We start from the raw sequence: 24,635 nt of genomic DNA, 5'->3' as shown, positions 1-24,635 counted from the left end.
CGCTAGAGAGCCGCAGGGCGCCGGGGCGGGCGGTGGGCCGGCAGCGCGCGCGCGCCCGCCGGGGCGGCCATCTTGCCGTACGGACGCGCCCCGGGCGCCATGTCGCCGGCGGGCGCTGCAGGCTCTGGGCGCCCCCGCCCACCCACGGCCCCGCGCGTCTCGGGCGGTGCCCCTCCTGTCGCCGGGGCCCTCGGGCGGGCCGAGAGCCGGGCCGGGCGGCCGGGCAGCGGGCGGCCGGGCGCCGCCATCTTGCCGTACGGCGGGGGCCGCGGGGCCGGCTCCCACGTCCCGCAGCCGTGTCGCCGCGCGCCCTCCCCTCGGGGCGGTCCCGCTCGGGTCTCGGCGCGGCGAGACGAGGGCCGGAGCCTGGCGGCTGCGCGGCGGCCCGAGGCCCGAGATGGTGATCTGCTGCGCGGCCGCGAACTGCTCCAACCGGCAGGGCAAGGGGGAGAAGCGCGCCGTCTCTTTCCACAGGTAAGCGGGCTCCGCCCGCCGCCGCCGGCCCGCCGTCCGCGCGGCCCGCCGGCCACGCCCCCGCCCGGCCCGACCGGCCCGACCCGGCCCGACCCGGCCCCGCCGGGCGAGCGAGGCGGCGCGGCCCGGCCGAACGCTGGGACGCTCGGGGCGCCGGCCCCGCGAGTGAGTCAGCGCGGCGCTGTGTGACCTTGGCCCGCCGGCGTCTCTGGGCCGGGCGCCTCGGGCCACCGCGGCCCCCGCTGCCCGGGACCCTCGGCCGCTCGTAGGCCGCCGGGCCCCCTGAGCCGCCGGGGTTCGGGCTGCCACCGCCAGGCTCCGGAGACAGGGCGCGCGGGGGACGCGCTTCCTCGGCGGGGCCGTCTTCTCGCGCCCGCGGTCACTTTGCTGCCGTTTCCGTCGCGGGGAGCCCGCCTGGACCTCTGGATCGGGACGTGGCCGAGCAAACGCACCCCGAGCCTCGGGGACTGACGCGCCCCCGAACGCTGTGTTCTGGGGGCCCTCTGGACGGCCCCAGGTCCCGGGGGACGCCCAGCGGCGTCCCGCGTGCTGCCGGCCCGGCCCGGCCCGCCCCCGCCGGGGCGCCGCTGCGAGTCGTGGCGCCGCGGAGGGTGGCCCGGGACGGGGAGGGGGTCGGCCTTCTCTCTGGCCTGGCCCGCTCCGGGAAGGCTCTGGGACTTAAGCTCATTTCAGCGAGTGGTTTTCTGCGACCTCCCCGCCTGCGGTATCAGAACGTGAGCAGAAGAAACTCTACCTGAACAGCCTCCCGCCGCAGACTTTTCTCTTTGCTATTGCAGGGGGATGTTTAAGTTTCCAATACCTGCACGAAGGCTGTTTAGAGTCTCACTGGAAGTTGAAGTTGGTTAGCGCTAAGCCTCAAATCGTCACAGTCTATTAAGATAGTACTAGGTTACTGCAGATGTCAGCTCCCTGCTTTCTCAAGTTCCCTCCAGAGCCAGTAGTTTTCTCACCTGGGAACTGGGGGTGCGGCAAGTCTTAGGGTAATGAGCTCCCAAAGCAGTGAGGAAATTTAGAAGGTCAGAGTTGCTGGAACTTGCTGAGGAGTTGGTATTCCAGCTGCCCACCCCCCCCCCCCCCCCACTCGCCGTGGGTCCTGGTCCCGCAGCGCTCAGGTGGGTTAGATGGACTCAGGTGCGGGGAACAGCCGTCCAGAGTGGCCGCACCACCCCAACACTTGCATGTGCAGTTTCACTAGAGTTTTCAAAATAAAGATCTGGCCTGAATGAAGAAAAAAAATATTTATTAAGTATCTTATTCAGTATCTTCCAGGGGCTGGTTGCTTTTTAAAGGGAGCGGTCTTACTCCTGGTGTGTTGGGAGCCCAGGGCCTCCTCTTAGAGCTGTCTCACACCCTCAGCTCCTTGAGCCACAGCTGGGACACCTTGGGGTGGGGTGCTCTCCTGGCCTCATGCCCCCATCTCTGTTGGCTGACACCGGACCTGACTTCTAAGTGGGGGCGGGAGTGCTCATGGGCAGCCATCCTTCCTCCTCTTAGCTAGTCCAGAGTCCTGCATCCCAGCTCACCGGGAGGGTTGGCCTGCTGTGAGCTTCTAGGAACTACTTCCTGGAGCCTTTCCTGCTGTCGCGATGCCATCCGGCTCTGTCTCTCCGAGTACTCTGTGTCCCTGCAGGTTATTTACTGCAGCCTAGGAGGAGGTATTCGCCTTCACCTCTGATTTGCCCCATGGACTCTAGCTCCTTAAAGATAGGCAGAGCATGTCTCACCTTTCTGTTCCACTAAGAGGTTGCAAGTACAAGGTGTTCTTTAGATCTTTACTAAGTTCGTAAATGGGAAAGTCAATACAGGTCTAGGTATTTGTAAAAAGTGTTATTCTCCTGTTATAGTTAATAGTATTGGGGGAGGCCTTTTAATTATTTTTTTTGTAATTTGTTGTTTATCCTGCAGATTCCCCCTAAAGGACTCAAAGCGTCTGATGCAGTGGTTGAAGGCTGTTCAGAGGGATAACTGGACCCCCACTAAGTATTCTTTCCTCTGCAGTGAGCACTTCACCAAAGACAGCTTCTCCAAGAGACTGGAGGACCAGCACCGCCTGCTCAAGCCCACGGCCGTGCCGTCCATCTTCCACCTGGCGGAGAAGAAAAGGGGGGCTGGAGGCCATGGCCGCCCCCGGAGAAGGGACACCGGGAAGGCCTCGGCGGGTCTAAGGGCACAGGCGAGTGACACCGCGGACGGGAAGGCAGCTGCAGGGTCACCGTCGTCCTCAAGTGCAAACCCAATGGCCAAGCCGGAGCCCCGCAAGCTGAAGCGGGCCCTGCCGCAGGGCCGAAGCGCGACCAGGGCCTCCCGGGAGGCTGCTGGTCAGGAGCGGGTGCGGCAGCCTCCGGGTGGACATGCGGAGGGCGGTCCGGCCTCCGTGGCCACCTCCAGCAGCCAGGGAGAAGCCAGCACAGGGGCTGTGGATGCTGGTGACGAGGGTGCCACCCCCGCCGACAGGTGGGACAGGAGCGGAGTTTCCGCGGATGACTTCACGCCCCCGGGCTCTGGGGCCTGCAAGTTCATCGGCTCGCTTCACTCCTATAGCTTCTCCTCCAAGCACGCCCGAGAGAGGCCGGCCATCCCCCGGGAGCCTGTGGAGCGGAAGCGGCCGAGGAGAGACGCCGAGCCCGGCTGTAGCGGGAGCAGCCCCGGGCCCGAGAAGGGGCCAGCGCAGAGCCCTCCACGCGCCTGCCCCTCTGCGAGCTCCTCGCTCACCGCCACGCCACAGAAGCCGGCCCAGGGTGCCTCGGCGCCTCCCACCGACGTGACCCCAAAGCCTGCAGCCGAGGCCGTCCAGAGTGAGCACAGCGACGCCAGCCCCATGTCCATCAACGAGGTCATCCTGTCGGCGTCAGGCGCCTGCAAGCTTATCGACTCGCTGCACTCCTACTGCTTCTCCTCCCGCCAGAGCAAGAGCCAGGTGTGCTGCCTACGGGAGCAGGTGGAGAAGAAGAACGGCGAGCTGCGGACCCTGCGCCAGAGGGTCAGCCGCTCGGACAGCCAGGTGCGCGAGCTGCGCCAGAAGCTGGACCAGCTGCGGAGGCTGAGCCTCCCTCACCTGAGCAGCCTGCTGCCCCCTGGCCGCGGTCAGTACCCGAGCCCCGCGCCGCGGGCGTCACAGGGGGCTTCTCGGGGGCCCAGGGGCCCCCGTGCGCCGTCTCCCGGTCCGTGCGGAGGGACAGGAGCTGGGGTGGCAGCTGCAGCTGAGGGCTTTAGCCAGTGCAGAAGGAGGTGTGGGAGACCCAGGCCCACCTGGAGGGGCCTGGCGAGGGAGGCCCTTCCCCTCGCACGCCACAGGCCAAGTCCTGGGGAATTAGGTCTGAGTCAAGACAGAAACTGTGAACCGCCAGAGAGATGAGAAGAGACTAAATCAGAGGGAAGTCCTTTTCGGTTGTGTTGTGACAAATATTCCTGATGTTAGATAGTTGTGAACGTTAATACTGACCTTAAGATTGCGAACGCCTACTGAAGTAGAGTATGTTCTCTTAAGAACACTACAGAAACTTGCAGGCTGAGAAGACACCCCTTTCCCATCTGGCTTCCCAGGTGGCTAGACTAGTTTTTATGCTTTTATTTACGTATCTTTGTATCTATACAAATAGGTTGGATATATATTTTATATGTTATCACTTATGTTTCTGCTTTCCCTCCTAATTTGCTATTTGTTTCTTAAAAAATTTGTTGTGAGGGTAGTGTCTCTTGCCGATTAAGTGTATGAAGGTGGAAACCATTTTCCTCCCACGTTGTGCATTTAGTCTGAATCTGGGCTTGTCTTCTGGGTTGTAATTAACTGCAGGTGAGGAAAGGCTACAGTGTGACACAGGCTCTTCAGGGTTTCCTGGACCCCACCCAGGGCCACAACCAAAATCCAGCAAAACCCAAACCCGTCCTGATGTGCTGGTCACAGTTACACACTGCATTCTCTCCTAGTGTTTTTAAAGCAGTTTTGTAGTGTCTCGTACCTACTAACTACTTTCTGGTACTTGTTCTGTTCTTCTTGGTCAAATGGCCCTAAGTTTATCACTGTAGCGGTTCTTCCCAAGCCACCTGCACTAATCCAGTCTCCGTTGTTTTTCTTCTTCATTCATCCTCCTTTCTTTCTGCTCTCCTGCATTCATGGCTTTTCTGCTTCTGGAGGGCAATGCTGACTCCTTTGAGACAGTGCGTGTTTCCCAATCCTGCAGGTGAGGCTGGCCCCTTCTGTCGCTTTGGCTCTGCGCTGCACACCCACCTCCCGCTGCTTTCTGGGCTGTTGATTTCTAAAGCATTTGTAATTTTAGCCTTGATTCCCCCTTTAACCAGCGTTATTTAGGAGGGTGCCATGGTTTTTCAAGGGCATGGCCTGGGGGAAGGGAGCTGATTTTTGTTTTATTGTTCAGGTACAGTGCTTTGGCAAGCTTAGAGAATCTGCTGAGGTTTCACGGAGGCCCAGTACAGTCTGCGTGTGTGACCATCTCACAGAGCCTCCCCCGCAGGGAGAAGAACTTGTACTCTCCCCAGACTGGTTACATTGTTCTTGTCAGCGCTGGATCTAGCTTTATTTCATTGGTCAGCTGATCTGTTTCCTAACTTATTGTATCCACCGCTCTGGGTTTCTGAGAAGGGAGGTAGGTCTCTCACTTGTTGCTTCTTGAAAGTCTTTGCAGTTTCGCACGTAAGTTATTGGACACGTGAGTGTGCCTGCATGTTATCAAACAGAAAAGCCATTTTGTCCCATTTAAAGTTTTACTTCTTTATCTCCTTATTTTCAAACTTTTTCTATGCCTTTATTTTGTATCTATATTTTAACTCAACCTGAGAGCCATTTTATATAGTAATTTAATACGCTTACAACTGGGATGATTAGTAAGTTGAAATTTGGGCCTGCTTCTTCATCCTGTAATTAGGCTTTCTCGTTTCCTTTTCCGCTCTGGTGGGTGACTGCCAGCGTTCGTCCTGCCTTTCTGTAAACTCTTGAGTGAATTGGCCCCCAGCCACCCTCCCTCACAGGTGCCAGTCTCATCTGATCTGAGAGCCGCATCCGCGCGTCCCCATCACAGCCGTGCTCGACGCACGTGCACCTCGTGCCGGTTACTTTACTCACCACTATACATCGTTAGCAATTTTGCCCTCTTTGGGGGAAACAGTTAATGACCTGAGGGGAGCCCCCGTGACAGTGACATTTTGAGAGGAGTCAAGTTTGAGACGCCCCTCAGGTCTGGAGCCAGAGAGCCAGCACCCAGCTGCTTAAAGTGGCCAACGTGTGTCTGCACTGTCAGGCAGAAGGTGTTGCAGAGAGGGGGAGCCCAGCTGGGTGCAGCAGCTCCAACCAGAGTGGAGGAAAGATGGCTGCCTCGGCCACACGGGGTCACTGGTGACCAGTCTCCTTGGAGTGGTGTGGACAGAGCTGGGTGGGGACCTGGTGAAGGTAGGGGGCTGCTGAGGGTGGCCAGGGACCAGGCTCTAAGAGGGTTACCCGTGAGGGGCCTGGGGAAAGCGGGCAGCAGCTGGGAGGGAGCGTGGCTCCACAGGGAGGTTTTGAGGAAGAGCCTTGAGGACTGAGAGGAACAGGCTGGGGGGGTGGGTAGCACGGGGAGATGGGCCCAGGGAGGGGAGCAGGCGCCCCGAGTCCCCGCCTGTGAGCTCCCCCTGCTGTCCTCCAGACCAGCTGCACTCTCAACTGTTCCTCAGTGCAGGGGTCTTCAGTTCTTTTGCAGGGATTCTGTGTTGAAGGGACCGCACACGTGTTTAGCCAGGCCCCCTTTCCTGGACAGAACACCCACGACAGCAGCCGGGCCATTGGGGCTGCACATTCTGGGTCTGGGAAGCTTGCCCCCCAGAAGCTGCTGTTGAGTGGTCTTCCCACAGAACAGGCTCGCTCTCACAGAGCCCAGGCTTGCTCCGGGTGTCTGGCTGCATCGGGCACATTGCAGGCATTTCTGTGAACCAGGGAGGATGAACGTTTTATCCCGTCTCTGCCCTGCCCTGACCATGCTGTTCCCACCTTGCTCGCTGACCTGTGAACATCCCCACAGACACGGATGATCACTGTCGAGTGTGAGTCAGCGGTGCCCTCAGGGCTATAGCTGAGTTTTCTTCCTTATACATACAATTCTTGAATTAATTTGGGGTTTTAAAAGCTTTTATTGTGGAAATCTTGAACTTGGACAAATGAAACAGAAAAGTGTAATAACCCCGCTGAACCAACTTCCCATCCCAGCTTCTACATTTATCAGTATTCTGATAATCTTATTTTATCTGTATTTCTACCTACTCCCTACCTTCCATTGATTATTTTCTAATGAGTGAAAGTCGCTCAGTTCTGTCCAGTGAACACATGGGATCTTTGTGATCCCATGGATTGCATAGTCCATGGAATTCTCCAGGCTAGAATACTGGAGTGGGTAGCCTTTCCCTTCTCCAGGAGATCTTCCCAACCCAGGGATCGAACCCAGGTCTCCCGCATTGCAGGCGGATTCTTTACCAGCTGAGCCACCAGGGAAGCCCTGTTTTCTAATAGTTTGGGTTTTCCTTTTAAGGAAAGTTTTAGATTTACAGAAAAATTAACAGACAGCACAGGAATTCCCCCCTCCCCGCTATTTCCCTACTGCTAACATCTCACATTTCCACTTGTGCTAGAGGTTCACTGTATTACTAGTTACAAGCCCATACTGATACGTTGTTATTAACTAAGTCCCATAGGTTACATTTAGGTTCACTGTCTTATATTTGAGGTTTTTGGGTTTTTTTTTTTTTACCCACTGACAAACTTATTAACAAAAAAGAATATCTTTCAAAGATACAATCTCAAGAGAATCTTACTTAAGACCAACTCTGTAGAATTAAACAAAATACTGGATGGGTAGAAATTTTGGAATTTCAGACCACTGAAGGTGAATCTGTACTCCACAAAAAAAAACACAGTGGGGAAGAGACAGAAAGGAATCTTTTAAATGAATACAAATGCAGGAGCACCCAGCCTTGCCCTGGTGAAGGCCTGGTGGAGGGCGACCACTGTAGGCCTCCCAGCCGGGATACAAGCATACCCCGGGGATGCTTGGGCAGGTCGGCCCACGGGATGGCGTATGCTTGGAGTTTGACGAGTACATTAGAGCACATATCCTCAGTGCAGCAGCGTAGAGTCATGTCCCTGCCCTGAAACTCTGTCTACCTGTTCATGCCGTCCCTCCCAACCCCTGCAGCCACTGATCTTAGGACTGTCTGTAGTTTTGCCTCTTCAGGAAAGTCCCAAGCCTGCGAGGTGCAGATGCTGTGAACCAGAGCATGCAGCCTCTTTGGGCTGGCTTCTTTCACTCAGCAGGATTGTATCGAGAGTTCCTCTGTGTCTTTTTATGGCCTGATAGCTGTTTCTTTTTGTCATTGTTGTGCCTTTTTTAATATTGAGTTAAAATACAACAAAAATTTACCGTAACAGTCTGTCAGCCTTCAGTGCAGTGGCGTTAAATCCATGCACACCACGGCACAGTTGTCACACGGCCGTCCTGGAACTCACGTGAGTCGGAGACTCTGCCCCTGTTAGTGACGCCCCTTCTCCCCTCGCCCAGACGTCAGCAGCCACCATCCTGCTTCTCTGATTCTGACTCCTGTACGTGAAATCACACAGTATGCGTCCATCTGTGATTGGCCTGATGTCCGCAGAGTACATCCATGAGGTAGCATATTGCAGAATTTTTTCCTTTGAAGGCTGAGTAGTAGTCCACTGTATGGATGGACCACGTTTTGTTTATCCACTCATCTTACAACGGACATTTGGGTTATATTGATAGATTTTAGACTGCTGAACCAGGCTTGCATACTAGAACAAACCCAAGTGATCATGGTATATATACATTTTTACATTGTTAGATGCTATTTGCTCATGTTGAGTTTTGTATCTTTGTTGATGAGAGAGATCTGTAGTTTTACTTTCTTCTAATAGCTTTGTCTGATTCTGATAATAGAGTGATTCTGGCTTCATAGAATGATTTAGAAAGTATTCCCTCTGCTTCTTCCTTCCAGAAGAGATGATAAAGAATAGGTAAAATTTTCCTTAAGTGTTTGATAGAATTCATATATTCTAGAAGCCCATCTAGGACTGATGCTTTCTGTTCTGGGGGTTATTGATTCAGTTTCTCTGATATAATAGATATGGGCCTATTCAGATTATTTCTCCTTGTATACATTTTGGTAGTATTGTCTTTCAAGAAATTGATCCATTTTACCTAAATTACCAAATTTTAGGCATAAAGTTGTTCATAGTATCCTTTAAACAGTTTAATGTCTGTGGGATTGTAGTGGATGTTCCTCTTTTATTTATAATATTGGTAATTTGTGTCTTCTGTCTTTGCCTTCCTTTGTTAACTAAGCTAGAGTGTTAATAGTTTTATTGATCTCGAAAAAGCCAACCTTTTGTTGATTTTATTTTCCTGTTTTCAGTTTCACTGGTTTCTGCTCTTAATTTTTTTTCCTTTTCTTCTGCTTGCTTTCAACTTAAGTACTTTTCCTTTTCTATTTTCCTAAGGTGAAAACTTAGATTATTTAATTGCAATTGTTTCTCTTCTTCTAATATATGCATTCAGATTTTATTGACTTTCTTTATTTTCCTGTTTTCAATTTCATTGGTTTCTATTCTAATTTTTCCCCCTTTTGTTCTGCTTACTTTCAGCTTAATTGCTTTTTCTTCTCTACTTTCAATTTCCATTATTTCTTCTTTTCTAATATGCGCATTCAGCACTATACATTTCTTTCTAAGCGTTGCTTTTACTGCATCCCACAAATTTCGGTAAGCTGTAGTTTTTGTAGTTTCATTTCCATTTAGTTTAAGTGTTCTTTTATTTCTCTTGAGACTTCCTCCTTGTTGACCCACTTTATACTTAGAAGTGTCTTATTTAATCTCCAAGTATTTGGTGGTATTTCAGCTTTCTTGCTGTTTCTGATTTCTAGTTTAGTTCCACTGTGGTCTGAGAACATCCTCTGTATGAGTTGTGTTCTGTACACGTGTTAGGCATGTTGTGCGCCCCAGAACGTGGCCTGTCGTAGTGAATGTGTTTTGTGAGCCTGAGCTTGGGCATAATGTTTGTTCTACTGATGTTGACTAAAGTAGTAGTTAGTCAGGGTTCTTTTGAGAAATAGAATCAGTAGGATGTGTGTGAGTATACGGCAATTTATTACAGGAATTGGCTCCCACAGTTACGGATGGCAAGCTGGAGAACCAGGAAAGCTGGTGGAGTGATTCAGTCCTTGCTCCAAGGCTTGGGAGGGGGTGGGGAACCCCTGGTCCATCTGGAGGCCCCAGTTCGAGCAGAGTGAGTTTGCCCTCCTCCACGGTTTTGTCCTGCTGAGGCCCCTGGTGCGCATGCACATGCAAGGCCCCGCAGTCTTACTCAGTGCCGCGGCTCAGACGCTGAGCTCTCCTGGGGGCCCCTCACAGACACCCCCTGAAGTAACGTCCCGCCAGCTGGTTCAGCGTCCTCGTAGCCCAGTCAGGCTGACACCTAAAACCAGCAGGCACAGTGGTCCATGATTGGAGAGCTCACATGTGCTCTGCTGGCTGCCTGCCGGATCTGCCCGTTTTGCAGTATGTTGAGGTCTCCCACTGTAACCATGGATTTGTGCATTTCTCCTTGCAGTTCTGTTCGTCTTTGTCTCATGTTTTGATGTTGTGTTGTTAGGTATGTAAGCCTTAAGGATTATTACATTTTCTTGGAGAATTGACCCCTAGTTTATTATGTAATATTGCTGTCCTTTATCCCCGGAGATTTTTCTTGTCCTAATATCTGCTTTCCAGCTGTCTTTAATTCTTGTTAGCATGGTATATCTTTCTGTATCCCTTTACTTGTAACCTGTCTCTGTATATAAGGTGGGTCTCACAGACAACATACAGTGGGTCTCCATATGGTCTCTAACTGGCTCCATCTTTTGATGGGTGGTTTTGGGCCTCTCAAGTGTGAACTGGCCATTGCTGTCCCTGGATTCATGTCCCTTATGTTTGTAACTGCTTGCCACTGGCTGCTTTTGTTTTGTTCCTGCTTTTCAGCCTTCTTTGGTTTCATTTGCGCATTTAACTTGATTTCACTTTCTTTCCTTTCTTAGCATATCAGTTATACTTCTTTTTAGTAGTCCTCCAAAAGTTCACAGTGTCCATTTACAGCTAATCTGTGTGGGTTTCATTTGCGCATCTAACTTGATTTCACTTTCTGTCCTTTCTTAGCATATCAGTCATACTTCTTTTTAGTAGTCCTCCAAAAGTTCACAGTGTCCATTTACAGCTAATCTGTGTGGGTTTCATTTGCGCATCTAACTTGATTTCACTTTCTGTCCTTTCTTAGCGTATCAGTCATACTTCTCTTTTTAAGGGCTTCCCTGGTGGCTCGGATGGTAACGCGTCTGCCTGGAGTACGGGAGACCCGGGTTCGATCCCTTCGATCCAGGGAAGATCCCCTGGAGAAGGGAATGGCAACCCACTCCAGTATTCTTGCCTGGAGAATCCCATGGACAGAGGAGCCTGGTAGGCTACAGCCCATGGGGTCGCAAAGAGTCGGACACGACTGAATGACTTTTTTCTCTCTCTCTGCTTCTTTTTAGTAGTCCTCCACAAGTTCACGCTGTCCATTTACAGCTACTCTGGGTCCACTTTCAGACGGCTCTACTGCTTCATGGTTGTGCAGGCGCCTTTAGCAGCGGGTCCCAGTTCCTCCCTCTCATCCCTCATGAACTAGCTGTCATTTGTTTCACTTAATGGTATACTCACCCTGTTTCAGCCAAAAATTTGAACAAATTTGTCTACTGTGTCGGTTAAGAAAAAAAAGCATTTTATTGTTACCTTAATTTTTTCCTTCTCCAGTGCTCTTTTTTTTATTTAGATTCAGATTTTCTGACCTGTATCATTTTCTTTCTCTCTGCAGAACATTTAACGTTTCATGCAGGTCATGTCTGCTGGCAGTAAATTTGCTCAGTTTTTGTCTGAAAAGTCTTTATTTCCTCTTTACTTTTGAGGGATCGTTTCACTGAATGTAGGACTCTGCACTTTTCCTGCTTGCATATTTTCTAAGGAGAAGTTCATTGTAATTCTCTGGTTTTTACTGTGGAGATAAGGTTTTCCCCCCTCTGGCCTCTTTCAACACTCCCCTTGTCTCTGGTTCTCTGCAGTTGAGTGTGGTTCGCCGAGGTGTAGATATTCTGGTATTTGCTGTGTTTGGTGTTCTCTGAGTTTCCTGGATCTGCAGTTTGGTGTTTATTGTTAACTTTGAAAAATTCTCAGCTGTTTTTCCGTCACATATTTCTTTCTGTTCCTTCTCCCTTCTCCTGTATTCTCATCATGTGTATGTATCCCTTTTTATTGTCACAAATTTGCTTGATACTCTGTTCTCTTTTTTCCCTCTTTTTCCTTTCTGCGTTTCAGTAGGGGAAGTTCTTACGGACAGATACTCAGAGTCCCTCTTTCCTCAGCCCTGCCGTCAGTATTTCCTCTCTCTTCTTATATTATGTGTCTGCTTTTCCCATTAGAATCCTTAGCGTAGTAATCACAGTTACTTCAGATCCCAGTCTGAGAATTCCAGAATTTCTGCTGTGTCTCTTCAGACTGTTCTTTCTTGCCTTTCACCCTGCCTGTAGTTTTTGTAGGAAGGTGGACATGGTGTCATGAAACTTGAAGTAGGCAGGTGCTCGGCTTGAAGCGTGGTGGTAACCTGACCAGGGGTTGGTCCCCTGTCTCCTCCTGCAGCTGCATAATTCAGTGCTTCAGGTTCCTCTCTTGTCCTTATTTGTTGCCTCCTCCTTGACTCAGGGTTTCTCTAAAGACTTTTCATAGAGTCTGTACCTTAGGGCACTTTCCCCTGTAATCCTGTTATTATGAGAGCCCTGAGGAGTGGTCTGGGGGAGGGGAAGCATTTTATAGTCTGATTAAATTTCAGCCTTTTAGTGGCTGGTGTTTCCCAGGTTGTGACCTTGACAAGTATTTCTTCCCCTCCTTTCCCCTCCTTTCCCCTCCTTGGATGAGACCAGAAGGCCAGGGGCCAGGGTGAGGAGGGGGAGGAGCCTCCCCACCTCCTGAGATGGTGACGTCTTCTCACCACAGCACAGGCCTTTGTTTTGGAGAACGCTCAGGGCTTGTGGCCAGGGACTCTCGTGGTTTCTTTTCGCTTCTTTTCTTTTCTTTCTCTGGTGAGAACCTGGTGGTTCCTGGAGATGAACCCCAGGACACTGTGGGGCCCCTGGGACCGCAGCCCCGGGAGGTGCTCACTCTCAGCCTGGCGTCCCGTGCAGGCTGCCTCCGGGGTTCCCGCCAGCCCGCCGGCCCGAAGAGCTTCTGCTCCGGGCGAGCGGACTTCAGTGCTGCTCTCCTCAGGTGTCTCCAGGTCTGGGGGAGACATCTGGCCAGGTTTCTCTGATGAATCCAGGGAGAGTCACTGATTGTCAGTGCCGTGTGTTTCTTGCAGAGGAGCTGTAGAGTGGAAGGTGGGGCCCCTCGTCTGAGTAATTTGGTTGTTGCTGACCGGCAGGAAGACGGCTGGTTTTACTCGGCCACCTTGACAGGCTGCCCTGTGAGCTCCAACAGTCTCTCAGCTGAGACCTGGGTTAACTCGACAACCGGTGGTAGCGCTCATCTGCAAGCAGGAATGATTTGGCCCTTATTATGTCTTCTGTGTTTTACGGAAAACATGCTCTACTTTCTGACGTATCCTGTGTTCCCGGGTGTGCTGGGGGCCTTTCCATCTCCTGGGTGATGAAGGAGGGCCTCGCCCTTATTCTAAAGCAGCGGCTTCCCCGGGTGCCTGTCCAGCGGGAGCCAGCCGGGCCACCTGCGCCCTCCGCCTGGCACAGCCAGCGCTGGCCAGGCCGCCGAGGCTCTCCACCCTGCCTCTGCCCCGCGGAGAACACTGGTGTCCCGCAAGGCAATAAAGGGGTGGGCAGCACCTCAAAGGCGTCTGTCCCTAGGTCCCAGTGGGTGGATCTGCTTGTTTCCTGCCCTGGGGGCTGTGGGCCCCTATGCTCACAGATGTGCCAGGAGTCACAGAAGGCAGCGTGGCAGGCGTTTCCAGAGTGTGTGCTCCAGAAACCGCTCTCCTGCCTGCCGGCCGCACGAGCCTGCCTTGCTGCCCCGGTCCGTCCCCACTGGCAGCGGCGCGCCAGTCAGACGAGCGGCCCACTCCGCAGTCTGCCCAGGCGCCTGGCCCCTCTGGCCTGGCTGACTCTCATGAATCGCCTCAGCCTCCACAGCTCCTCCCAGCTCTAAGGTGTGTTCGTCTCCGGTCATCTCCCTTTGTTCCACTTTACCCTGAGGAGGCCCCTGTGTTGTGGAACTACAGTTCCCAGAATGCATCCTCCAGGCTTGGCAGTCACTTCCTGTGAACTGTTAGCAGCCAGGTGCAGACATTTCCCGTGTGTTGGCAGAAAACAACCTTGAAGAACCTTGGCGGTGTCTGCAGTGTAGAAAACTTAAGGATGGGTAAGCCTGCTTTCACTTTCCTAGGTCCAAAAATGAAAATTTAAATTTCTTGGACAAAATTTAAATTTTTGTTTTTGCATATTGGTTGAGATCTTAACAAAAGAAAAGTGAAATCAGGGAAACAATGCATAGAAAAGCCTGTCTGATTTACTTGAAGAGGTTGAAAATGGCAAGTAGGCCAGATCCCTATTTATCATACTTTTCCTTTGTTTGACTTTTAAATTTGTTTTATTTTCGTTTCTCTGGTGAAGTGTAACTTACATAGAGTAGCATACACAGATCTTCAGGGTGTCATTGGATGGCGCTGGCATACGTGTGGGCTCATGTCACATGGCATTCGGATTTCAGAAGCCTCATGTTGTTGGTCTTTCTGCTCTGCAACACTTGAGTGAAAACACGGAACGGGACCGTGGCCAAGGGCCGACCGCAGTTCCAGCGGGGGCAGGGCGGGCAACTAGCCCGCGGGACCTGCCCACCCCCGGTGTTGTTCTTGCCCGCATTAAATTCATTGCAGCTAAGAGCACGTGATGGCAAGCTGAGAGGACTGGGTCTGAAGTGTCTCTCAGAGCAGGACTGGACATAGGAGCCTGTGGTTGTAAGCGTGCGCTCAGATGGCACCAAGAGTCTCCTGACTGTTAACAGCGCACTTCTCCCTTTCTGCTCCCACCGCACACGGCTCCCGGCTCATCCCTGTCTCCTCGCGCTCCACCCAGAAGGCACGTGCCTCCGTTTCCACTGTGCTCAGGGTGGCTCTGCTCGGCAGCCAGTTTCTGGGCAGGAGTCCTGCGGCCTCGCGTGCGCTCCTGCTGCCGACCCGTGCACGGCACACGTGGTTGAGTCTCTTGGAGGTGGGGCTCCTGCCTTCAGCAGTCCCCCAGTCCACTGTTCCCGAAGTGCCCCCACCCTCTGTCCAGGGTCCAGTGAGTGACTGAGCGCCCCCCTCCGGTGCTTCTGGCCAGTCCTGGGGGCTGTGTCCACCGTGGCTCCTGCGGCCGCACCGTCCCAGGATAGCATGACCCCTGGGGCTCGCCACCACCTCCATAACCTGCGTCGGTCTGCAGCCTCACTTCCCGTGCTCTGGTTTGGGCGACTTCGGGCTCCTGGCCTTCGCCCCCAGTCCCCTTGGCCACCTCCCTGTCCCCCACCCCCGGAGCTAGTCAGCCCCTCCTCTCGCCCCGGCTGTGGTTTGCACTCCCAGCTTCTTCCCTGCCTGCGCCCCACCAAGCCCTGTGCCGGGTGGGTGGCCGGCCTCTGTGTAGACCCAGCCCAGGGCTGTGGTCATGGAGCAGGGGACGGGGGGTAACCGGTGTTAGTGGATCTCCAGACACCCCGTCCCCGCGTCCCACAGCGCTGCGGGTGTAGACAGCACAGTCCGGGCCAGCTGCAGGCCCCCCAGCCCAAGCCTCCCGGGACCACCTGGGCCCTCCCTTGCGGACCAGCCGCCGCCATGTCTGCCCTCCCAGTTCGGGAGCAGCTGGGGTCCTGTCCCTTTAGAGCAGGAGCCCCCGCCTCTCGGATCTAGTGCCTGGGGACTAAGGTGGAGCTGACGTAATAACAGCAGAGAGAAAGTGCCCGGTACACGGGATGCACCAAGCCATCCTGAAGCCGCCCCACCCCATCTGTGGGAGACCTGTTTTCAGGGGACGTGCTACGGGCCCCTCTCCACCCGGCTGCTCCCGGCTCACCTCTGTCCTGGGACAGTCCCCACACTCTGTTGGAGTCGCCTATGAAAACATCTTCTCTTGCCTCTGAGCAAAGGAGGCCACAGTGGGGACCCCTCACAGGCATCTTCAATGCACGTCTGCTTCACGTCCTCCACCGTCCAGGTGCTGGGGATCCAGTGGGCCCCTGGGGCGGGGCGGCAGAGTCCTCCACCGTCCAGGTGCTGGGGATCCCGTGGGCCCCTGGGGCGGGGCGGCACGGCGGAGAATCTAAGCAGGCAGACCTCAGCGCCTCCGCGGACCTGCCTCAGCCGTGTGCTTCCCCGCACCCCAGCAGGTCTCGTGGCCGGTTCCTACTGCGCTTGGCAGGCTGGTGGGCTCACGTTGCGAGGGGCTGCCAGCCTGTCCTGCTTTGGGCGGGCAGCATCTCTGCGTCCGGAGCAGCTCCCTCTGCATCTCAACACCCTACCCTGCTTGCTTGGAAACCCGGCTGCGGCAGCTGCAGTTTCCCTCGATGCTGTGGAAGCTGTTGGTTCAGGACACAGGGGTTCTGTGGTGCCAGCCACCTCAGGCTCTGGCTGGAAGAGGGAGGGGTGAGAGGCAAAGGAGCCCCACCCCCACCCCCGGCCCCGTGTCAGGGCCAAGGCTGGGGTGAGGGGTTGCGCCTCACCACAGTGTGCTCGTTTTAATTTGAGCATGCCTTTAGGAGTCAGGGTATGTTACCCCCCAAGTCAGTGTTTCTGTCTCCTTAAAACACCAGCTCTGCCTGCGGGGCGGCGGTCCCCGCAGGGACCCGGGGCGGCCCTGTCCTGCTGTGATGCAGGCAGAGGGCCGGGGAGCGGCGTCTGCTCTCTCTGAGGCTCGTCTACGTCCCGGACGTCTCACTGCCAACAGTTTTACCGCGGCGGTTACGGGAATGAGACAGAGCAATGTGCGGGCGAGCCAGCACCCCGTGCTCTTATGCCCTCAGCACCCCTGCCAGATCCACGTGCCTGTTCTGGAAGGTTCCAATGAGTGGAGGTGTGGAACCTGTACGTTTCTGTGTCTGGCGTCTCTCTCATGACTTGTTTTAAAGAACATCCGTACCGTTTTAATTTTTAGTCTCGTTACATTGCGACTGGACAGGAAAGAGAACTCTAGTTTTTGGAAGTTAGAAGTGCTCTCTGACCAGTTAAAAGTCAGTCTTCGTGGGTCTTTCAGGGGAACTTGAAGCAGTATTCTCTTGTTTCAGGCTACAAAGTTCAGTGTCTGTCCACCAGAGTCACCTCATTAATTATATCCTGTATATAGTTATTTCTGTTTCATTATTTGAATATTGTTTGCTTGGACATGGAGAGAACAGGTATAGAGATTTCCTTTAGTTTCTGTGACCCTCTGAGCATCTTCAGCAGTTTCTGCTTTATAACCGCTGCTGCCGCATCTGGGGCCTGAGTGTCCACAGACGCCTCGCCGGTGACCATGCCCTCAGCTGCTGTGGGGCTGCGCCTCGTCTCGTCTGCTGGAGTGCGCTGGGCTTGGCCTGCCTTCTGCCTGATGTCGGGTCCTGACGCCTGATCCCAGCTGCCTGCCTTGGCCCCACCTTCGGACGCCTTTCCAAATTACGTCAGCTGCATCTCTTGTTTACAGCAGGCGTTGAGGGTCTTGCTTTGAGATTCCACCTAAACAGCTCTTTCTTCTGACACGTGGCCCCAGGTGTCTGTGGTGTTCTGTGTCACCCTCTTACGGCGCACCTGCTCATCTGCTTTTCAGGTGAGTCTTCACTGCCTGATCTGTCCTCAGTCGGGCACCCTGGAGGCCAGGGCGCACTCGGGGGCCGGCGGGCCCGCCCCGCTCCCTGGCAGACGCGCTCCCGCGCGCGCTGGGCCTGGCGCTCACGTCTCCTGGGCCGCGCGAGGGGCTTCCTGCAGCTGCTCTGCCGGCACCGCACGGCAGCTTTCAGTGAAGACTGGCGGGACCCCTCAGCAGTATTCCCGGGACCCGTCCCCTGAGTGTTGAATGCTCCTTTCCAGTGCTATCAGCGGGAACATGGTGTGAGTTCCCACCTAATTTTAAGATTTCTACTAAATGTGTCAAAAAGGTCAAGGGAAACGAGTGAAGTTAGCTTTGATGAGCTGTTTAGCTCAATACTGTATGAAACATTGTTTGGACATGTAGCCACCAGTACTTCAAAATGCCGGGGTGGGCGAAGTCCTGTATTTTGGGGTGAGGTTTTTAAATCCCGCGTGGGGTCTTGCTCTGGGAGTGCATCGTGGGAGCAGCCGTGTTTCACGGGCTCGGTGTTCAGGGAGGCAGGCTGTGGGGAGCTGCCCTGTGTGGCCTGCGGCTCTCAGGTCTGCCTGCTCCGCCCTGGCCGTCGGGCATGCCCTGCAGACGGCTCGTGTGCCGTGTGGGTCTGGCCCCCCTCTCCCAGGCACGTTTTCCGGGTCGTGCTCGGAGCCTCTTGTCGGCGCTTCCCTCCTCTCTGAGGCCAGGTCACGCCATGTCTGCATGTTCTGTTGTTCTCCTGACACGGGAGGGCGTTCGGGGTGTTCCGGGGGAGCGGTGTGTTCAGGCCTCGGGGGGCTGCGTTTCCGTCTCTCTGGGGCAGGTTCTAGGGCAGGAGGGCTGCCGGCCTTGGTTTCCTGCCCTTCCAGCCGCGTCCGTTGCTGCCGCGGGGCCGTCCTCCTCCAGCTGCTTCCTGCAGCGGGGGGCCTCAGCCCTTCCGCCAGGCCTCAGGGCTCTGCTCAGACGGGAGGCCGGGGCCTTTCCGGGGGTGCGAACGGCTCTTCCAGCCGGCCAGCCTTTCCCACCGGCTGCCTGTTCCTGCCCGGCCAGTACCTCGTGTTGCACCTTCTGTCCCTGAGACGCCACCCCGTGTGCTCACTCCCGGCACGTGTGCGCGTCTCCCGTCAACTTTCTGCTGGGTTCCTGTCCGTGGACGAGTGTCAGCCACGTCGCGGAGGAGGGAATGGAGCCACGTGTCGCCAGAAGTCAGAGCAGCAGGGTCTGCCGGTCCAAGACCACCAAGTCCGAAGCTCCTGGTCTTTCCTTCCACTGGAGGTTGTTCCTGAAGTCCCAATCTCGGTTTTTCTTGCTGTCTAAATGTGAGAGCGTTGTCAGTCGGCTCCAGAGTCACCATCCTCAGCCCTGACTTTCCACGGGCAATTTGGAAAGGGAGTCCTGGGAGAGACAGCCAGGCCGGAGGAGGAAGGAGTGTGTGCCCCCACCCCCCGGCCACCCATTGTTGCCTCGGGGATCTCAGAAGTCGTAGGTGCACACCCCATCTTCCACCTGCCGGTCCTCGAGCACGGCCCCCATGCGCTCCGTCCCCAGCATTCTCAGTCGAGGGAGTCGCTTCTCCACCTCCAGAGCCCTTTGAGCTTCCCCCGGGTCGTTCTCCCAGACCGCACTCCACCTGCAGTCGTAGGCGGTGTGATCTTAGGAGCCAGGGTGCTTCCAGCAGCATGGGCAGCCCCATGCTGTGTGTGGTGTGTACGCCTGAGGAGCTGGTTCCTTTGTGCTGGTGTTTGGGGCTTGGCGACAGAAGCGGCCATTCAGTAGCCTAGCCTCAGGACTTCCCTGGGGCCCAGTGGCTAAGACTCCATGCTCCCACTGCTGGGGCCCAGGTTCGGCCCCTAATGGGGGGCTAGGATCCCACAGGCCACATGCTGCAGGAGAAAAGAAGCGTGGCTCCTGCACGGGCTCGGTGGCGCCCGCCTCGCCTCCCCGCCCCCTCAGTCTGCCTGGAGGCGCTCGGTCTGAGGCGTGGCCAGGAGTGGGAAGCCGGCGGACTGGGAGTCAGCCCCCCTGTCCCCCGTGCCCGGTGGGCCGTGCGGGCCCAGCCCCGTCTTCCCATGGTCTCAGGGAGTCCCGCGGGCTGGTTTCTGGAAAGCTGCTCAGCAGCGCCTGCACCCTGACCGCGGGGCCTGGGGCGTGGGGCCTGGGCGCCCGGCAGACTGGTCTGCGCACCCACCCTCGTCTGCAGTCCCAGTGCCCACCTGCCCCCTGCCCGCGAGGCCTGCCGTCGCCCTCACCCTCAGTGGCAGGGCCCTTTGGCGCCTGCGGGTAGCAGCCTCCGCCCAGCGCTGCTGCCGTGGGCCCCGCCTGGTGGGCAGGGTGCGCCCTCCCGGCCCAGAGCCCCCTGTCATGCCGCCCACGGTCTCCCCCTGCCTTCATCCGCAGGGCCGGGCTGCTGTGCGGGGGCACCCTGACCAGCCCAGGGGCTGGTGACGCTGCCTTTTCAACCTTCTCTGAGGCCCTGGACCCCTGGCCTCCCCCCACCGCCGGGCCGTCCACTGTGTCCCAGGAGCTGCGAGCTCTGGAGCTGGTCCAGCAGGACGGGGCCTGCCGGCAGCGCGGCCTTGTTCTCCCTGCCGAGAGAGGAGATTGAGGCTCATGTTAGCTGCGGGCGAGGTCAGGCCCTGCAGGTCAATCTGTGATGACCGGGGCCTGCCAGGTACATGGTGCGCAGTTCACGCTAAGCTGCCCGGGACAGCTGGCAGCAGCTGCTCACGCCTCTCTCTGTCCGCAGAGCCCCCTAGGATGAGCCCCGTGGTAGAGCCGCTGTCCTGGATGCTGGGCACCTGGCTGTCAGAGCCGCCGGGAGCCGGGACCTTCCCGACGCTGCAGCCCTTCCGGTACCTGGAGGAGGCACACATCTCGCACGTGGGCCAGCCCATGCTCAACTTCTCGTAAGTGCCTGCCACGCCCCGCAGGATGAGTGCCCGCCCTGGGCCTGGCCAGAGACACTGAGCAGTCTCAGCTTGTTAATGCAGACGGGAGGCATCCGCGGTGCCCTGTGGAAGTCAGCCACCCCAGGGTTTCTGGAGATTGGGCCTGGCTTTCCTGTGGTCCTGTGCTGCACCAGCCAGGGTCGAGAGAGGCAGGGGAATCACAGGTCTCAGACCGGGCTTCCTGCCACTCTCAGAGCAGGGCGCCTGGGTGGGGGGCACCGGGTGGGGGTAGCGGAGGCTGCACTATCTTGTGCCTTTTCATTTTATTCTGACTGCAAGGGTAAGGAGGAAGAATGGCCTGCATATGAACCAAAAGGTGGAAATGCCGGGTTGTGTAAAACAGAACCACGAGTCACAGCCCTTTAGAGGAATTTACGACTAGCGTTCATTAGTTTTCTCTTAATGCTGGTCATTCAGTGACCGCCGTTAAAGAAAAGTGAAGAGAGTAGAAAACAGGTGTTTGGGTCAGGGCAATAGTGCTTGTGTGGGCAGTAGATGTATTTCTCGTGAGGGGTTGTGGTCGCAGGAGGGTGTGTGAGCCGGGACCCCCGCCTGTCACATGCTGTCAGCACTGGGTTCCCTCCCAGCGCTGCTGAGCCCGCGGGCTGTGAGTCGTAAGCCGGCGCTGCGCCCCCGCCGTGGGCCTGCAGGGGAGGCGGAGTGACGAGTCGCAGGCTGCTCGCTTGTGTCTCACACATGAACCGGTGTGCCCCTGAGTAGGATGCTAGCTCAGCAGTGGGAAGGCAGCGCTGGAGGGATGGGCTTGACAGTGCTGGTGGGGTGTTTAGACCGAGGAGTGTGGGAGGTGCTGATGGGCCTGGGGGGCACGCCCTGCATGACAGACAGCAGGGTGCCGGGCAGGCCCCGCCGCGACAGAGAGACGAGCGGACGGGGCGGCCATCCCTGTGCTCCCCGGGTCTCCGCTGTGTCCTTCACGTGCCTGCCCCGTGTGGCACTTCGCGGTCACTGGGTGAGGAGGGTGGCCCACCGCGTCTGCACGTGCTGTGCTGGGCACTGGGTGCCTGGGGCCCCACCTGCCGATTCCTGGTCCAGGTTCAGCGCCTTCCACCCGGACACGCACAAACCCATGCACAGGGAGTGCGGCTTCATCCGCCTGGAGCCCGACACCAACAAGGTGGCCTTCGTCAGCGCCCAGAACACAGGTACGCGCCTCCCCGGGCTGCCCACACAGGCGCCTGGCCGGGGCCCTGTGGGCGCCTTCCCGAGGCGGGAGCAGGGCTGCGGGAGCTCCTGCGGGAACGGGCTGCTTCCTGTCTCAGCGCTCCCGCTCACGTCTGTGCGAGCCCCATGTTTCCCATGCAGGTGGGCCTCCGGGGGGGCCTCAACCAGGAGTGAAAGTTCTGTCTGGAAGTTGGCTTTGCCCCCAGAGAAGTTCATTCTAAAGTAGTTCACCAGGTCCATGGGTTCAGACCCTGCCGGCGTCACCCGTACTTCGCTCATTGGCTCAAGTGAGCGCTCGCTTCCTGAAGCTGGTGGACCAGCAGGGCCAGCCACGCTGCCCCAGGTGTTGGCGGCCTGGAAAGTGGGGGGCTGTCAGGGGGGTCCCCTCCTCTAGCCGCACGTCCCCCCTGTCATCTCCTGGGAGCGGGAGGGCAGGGTCACCCCAGAGGTCACCGGCCTCAGCCGTGAGAGGAGTGGTGTCTTCCCTCCTGATGCCTGGGGGTCCTGTGAGGGGCTGTGGCTGCCTCAGTGCCTGCAGTGTTCAGATGAGGTGAGCCCTGGGCCACAGAGGCGGGCGGCTGGCACGGGGCTGACGTGTTCCCTTGCAGGCATTGTGGAGGTGGAGGAAGGCGAGGTGAACGGGCAGGAGCTATGCATTGCGTCCCACTCCATTGCCAGGATCTCCTTTGCCAAGGAACCCCACGTGGAGCAGGTGAGCCACTGGGCCCATGGGTCTGACTGGAGCTGGCCTCCCCCGGCCCCAGGGCTGGGCCATCCCCGGGCTCTCCACCCTGAGGGCTGGGCCATCCCCGGGCTCCCCTTTCCCAGGGCTGGGCCATCCTAGGGCTCCCCTCTCCTGGGGCTGGGCCATCCCCGGGCTCCCCTCTCCTGGGGCTGGGCCATCCTCGGGCTCCCCTCCCCGGGGCTGGGCCGTCCCTGGGCTCCCCTCTCCCGGGGCTGGGCCATCCTAGGGCTCCCCTCCCCGAGGGCTGGGCCGTCCCCGGGCTCCCCTCTCCCGGGGCTGGGCCATCCTCGGGCTCCCCTCCCCGAGGGCTGGGCCGTCCCCAGGTTCCCCTTCCCGAGGGCTGGGCCGTCCCCGTGCTCCCCTCTCCTGGGGCTGGGCCATCCTCGGGCTCCCCTCTCCTGGGGCTGGGCCATCCTCGGGCTCCCCTCTCCCAGGGCTGGGCCATCCTAGGGCTCCCCTCCCTGAGGGCTGGGCCGTCCCCGGGCTCCCCTCTCCCGGGGCTGGGCCATCCTCGGGCTCCCCTCTCCTCACACTCGCACACACTGCGATGTGATCACCCGCGCCTGCTGTGTGCGGTCAGGTGTCTTGAACAGTTACGTCCCTACCAGCATTGCTGGGGACCTGGTCTCCTGCTCCTCAGCCAGCACAATGTGTTTTCAGGATTTCTGGGCTTTTTAGAAGGATACATGAAAGGTGGCGTCCCGTTTCTGTTGTAAACTCTAGCTAACGAATGCGGGGGGCGTTCTCACGCTCATGTTCTGCTCTGACACTTAGTGTTCAGAGTCGCGCCTGTCTCTGCATGGCCCGTCTCATGCTGGTTCGTGGTGGGTTTTTATGCCCGTGCACGCTCTGTCCTTGGCTGTGTGGGTCTCGCGTCAGCCCGAGGTCTGGTGTGCTCTGCCCACAGGCTGCACGCCTGCCTCTCTCTGCAGTGGCCCCTAGGGTCTTTCCCTCACGCTGCCTGAGTTTGGGGTCTTGCTGAGGAACGTGTTTTCTGCTCCAAGATGATGAAATTTCCTTTCATTTCCTGGTGCTTTTATAGCTTTCGTTTGCGCCTGTGGACTGCTCGCCTTTCTCAGACCTGTGCTTACGTGGTGGGCACCAGAGACCCCCCGGTGGCCGAGCGCGGCAGCACGGGGACGCCAGCAGGGGGCCTGGACCTTGTTGCGCGTGTTCTAGTGGATCCTGCAGAGTCCACCATGGAGGCCTCCACGGTCACGGGGCGAATCCTGAGTGCCCTGTGGCTTGTCACCACGGGTGCTGCCGCACAGAGGCCACTGCCCCTACTCAGGCCGGGCCGCAAGCAGAGGCTGCCAAGTGGCCTTCCGTTCCCTTGTGGTGGTAATTACATTTCCTGGTGACTGAGTGTGGCTCATTCAGTCCGCAGGCTCATTTGCCACTTGAATTTTTTGTTTCCTGACGTGAGCATTCAGATCCTTTTCCTTTTTCTCCAGTAGGTTGTTTGCCTTATCTTCAAGCAGTAAGAGTTTGCTATATATTCTAGACGCAAGTCTTTGATCAGGTAGATGTGTAAAGACTGTGTTCTCAGCTTGAGGCTTGTTTCATTTCTTTAACAAAGTGTGTTCCTTCTGATGAAGTTCTTTTCCCAGGCACCCCTCTCACAGGTAGTGCTTCTTGTGGCATCTTAACATCTTTGCCTAACACAGGCACAGACTTGTACCAGCATTTTCTTCAGGAGTTTTTACAGTGTTCCCTTTCACGTTAAGGTTTTGATTTGGGAATTTATATTTTTGCATTGTAAGAGGTAGGGGTCAAGATGCTTTCATTTTTTTCCAGTTGTCCCAGCACCGTTTTTAAAAAGATCAGCCTTCTCTCATTACAGTGTGTAGGCAGCTTTACTGAGAAGCCTCGCCGTGTGTGGGGGTCTCGGCCTGGGCGCTCTGTTGCCCTGATGGTGTGCAGTTATCTGTGCAAGACCCTGCTCACCAGTTCTCTGGGTGTGTGCCTGGAGGTGGAGTTGTGCAGTCGTGTGGCTGATCCCGTTTGTGGTGTCTTAAGGCCCCGCTCTACACTTTCCCACTTTGCCTGCACCATTTTACATTCCCATCAACACCGCACAGGGGTTCCAGTTTCTCTACATCCTCGTCAACATTCGCTGTTTTCCTGGTGTCACCCTTCCTCGTGGATGCGAGCTGGCATCTAGTGGAGTTTTGGTTTTCATCTGGCTGATGATCCTGATGAATTCTCATCAGTGACAGTTTGTTTTTTCTTCATTGGCTACAAATTGGCACCCAGGAAATCAGTGCCAAATCCAAGGCCATTAAACCTGTCCTGTGGTTTCATCTCAGAGTTTTACAGATTTAGCTTTGCAAGGCTGTGATTTATTTTGAGGGTGTTTGTTGTGTTACTGTTACGTAAGGGTATGGTTTCATTCTTCTGCATGGGGACATCCAGTT

The 24,635-nt window shown here is 56.3% G+C and overlaps 1 protein-coding gene across 5 annotated transcripts in view; it reads left to right on the top strand.

Annotated features, from left to right (window-relative positions):
* Window positions 1–300: 300 nt before the first annotated feature.
* Window positions 301–24,635, top strand: part of THAP4 (THAP domain containing 4) — a 34,615-nt gene continuing 10,280 nt past the window's right edge. Inside the window, exons 1-5 of one of the 5 annotated variants that reach the window (XM_070463717.1) lie at window positions 301–474; window positions 2,401–3,578; window positions 20,090–20,249; window positions 21,345–21,454; window positions 22,082–22,185. In XM_070463717.1, coding sequence (XP_070319818.1) covers window positions 398–474; window positions 2,401–3,578; window positions 20,090–20,249; window positions 21,345–21,454; window positions 22,082–22,185 — 1,629 coding nt within the window. In that variant the 5' untranslated portion in view covers window positions 301–397. Of the gene's footprint in view, window positions 475–1,126; window positions 1,209–1,233; window positions 1,337–2,400; window positions 3,579–9,975; window positions 10,049–13,811; window positions 13,919–20,089; window positions 20,250–21,344; window positions 21,455–22,081; window positions 22,186–24,635 lie in introns of those variants that run through there. The other 4 variants (XM_070463718.1, XM_020913200.2, XM_070463720.1 and 1 more) reach the window with 4 other exon arrangements.

This window comes from Odocoileus virginianus, unplaced genomic scaffold (genome assembly GCF_023699985.2).
Source record: "Odocoileus virginianus isolate 20LAN1187 ecotype Illinois unplaced genomic scaffold, Ovbor_1.2 Unplaced_Contig_5, whole genome shotgun sequence".
Taxonomy (NCBI): domain Eukaryota; kingdom Metazoa; phylum Chordata; class Mammalia; order Artiodactyla; family Cervidae; genus Odocoileus; species Odocoileus virginianus.
Note: the sequence above shows the minus strand (reverse complement) of the source record. Positions and strands in the feature narration are given on the sequence as shown.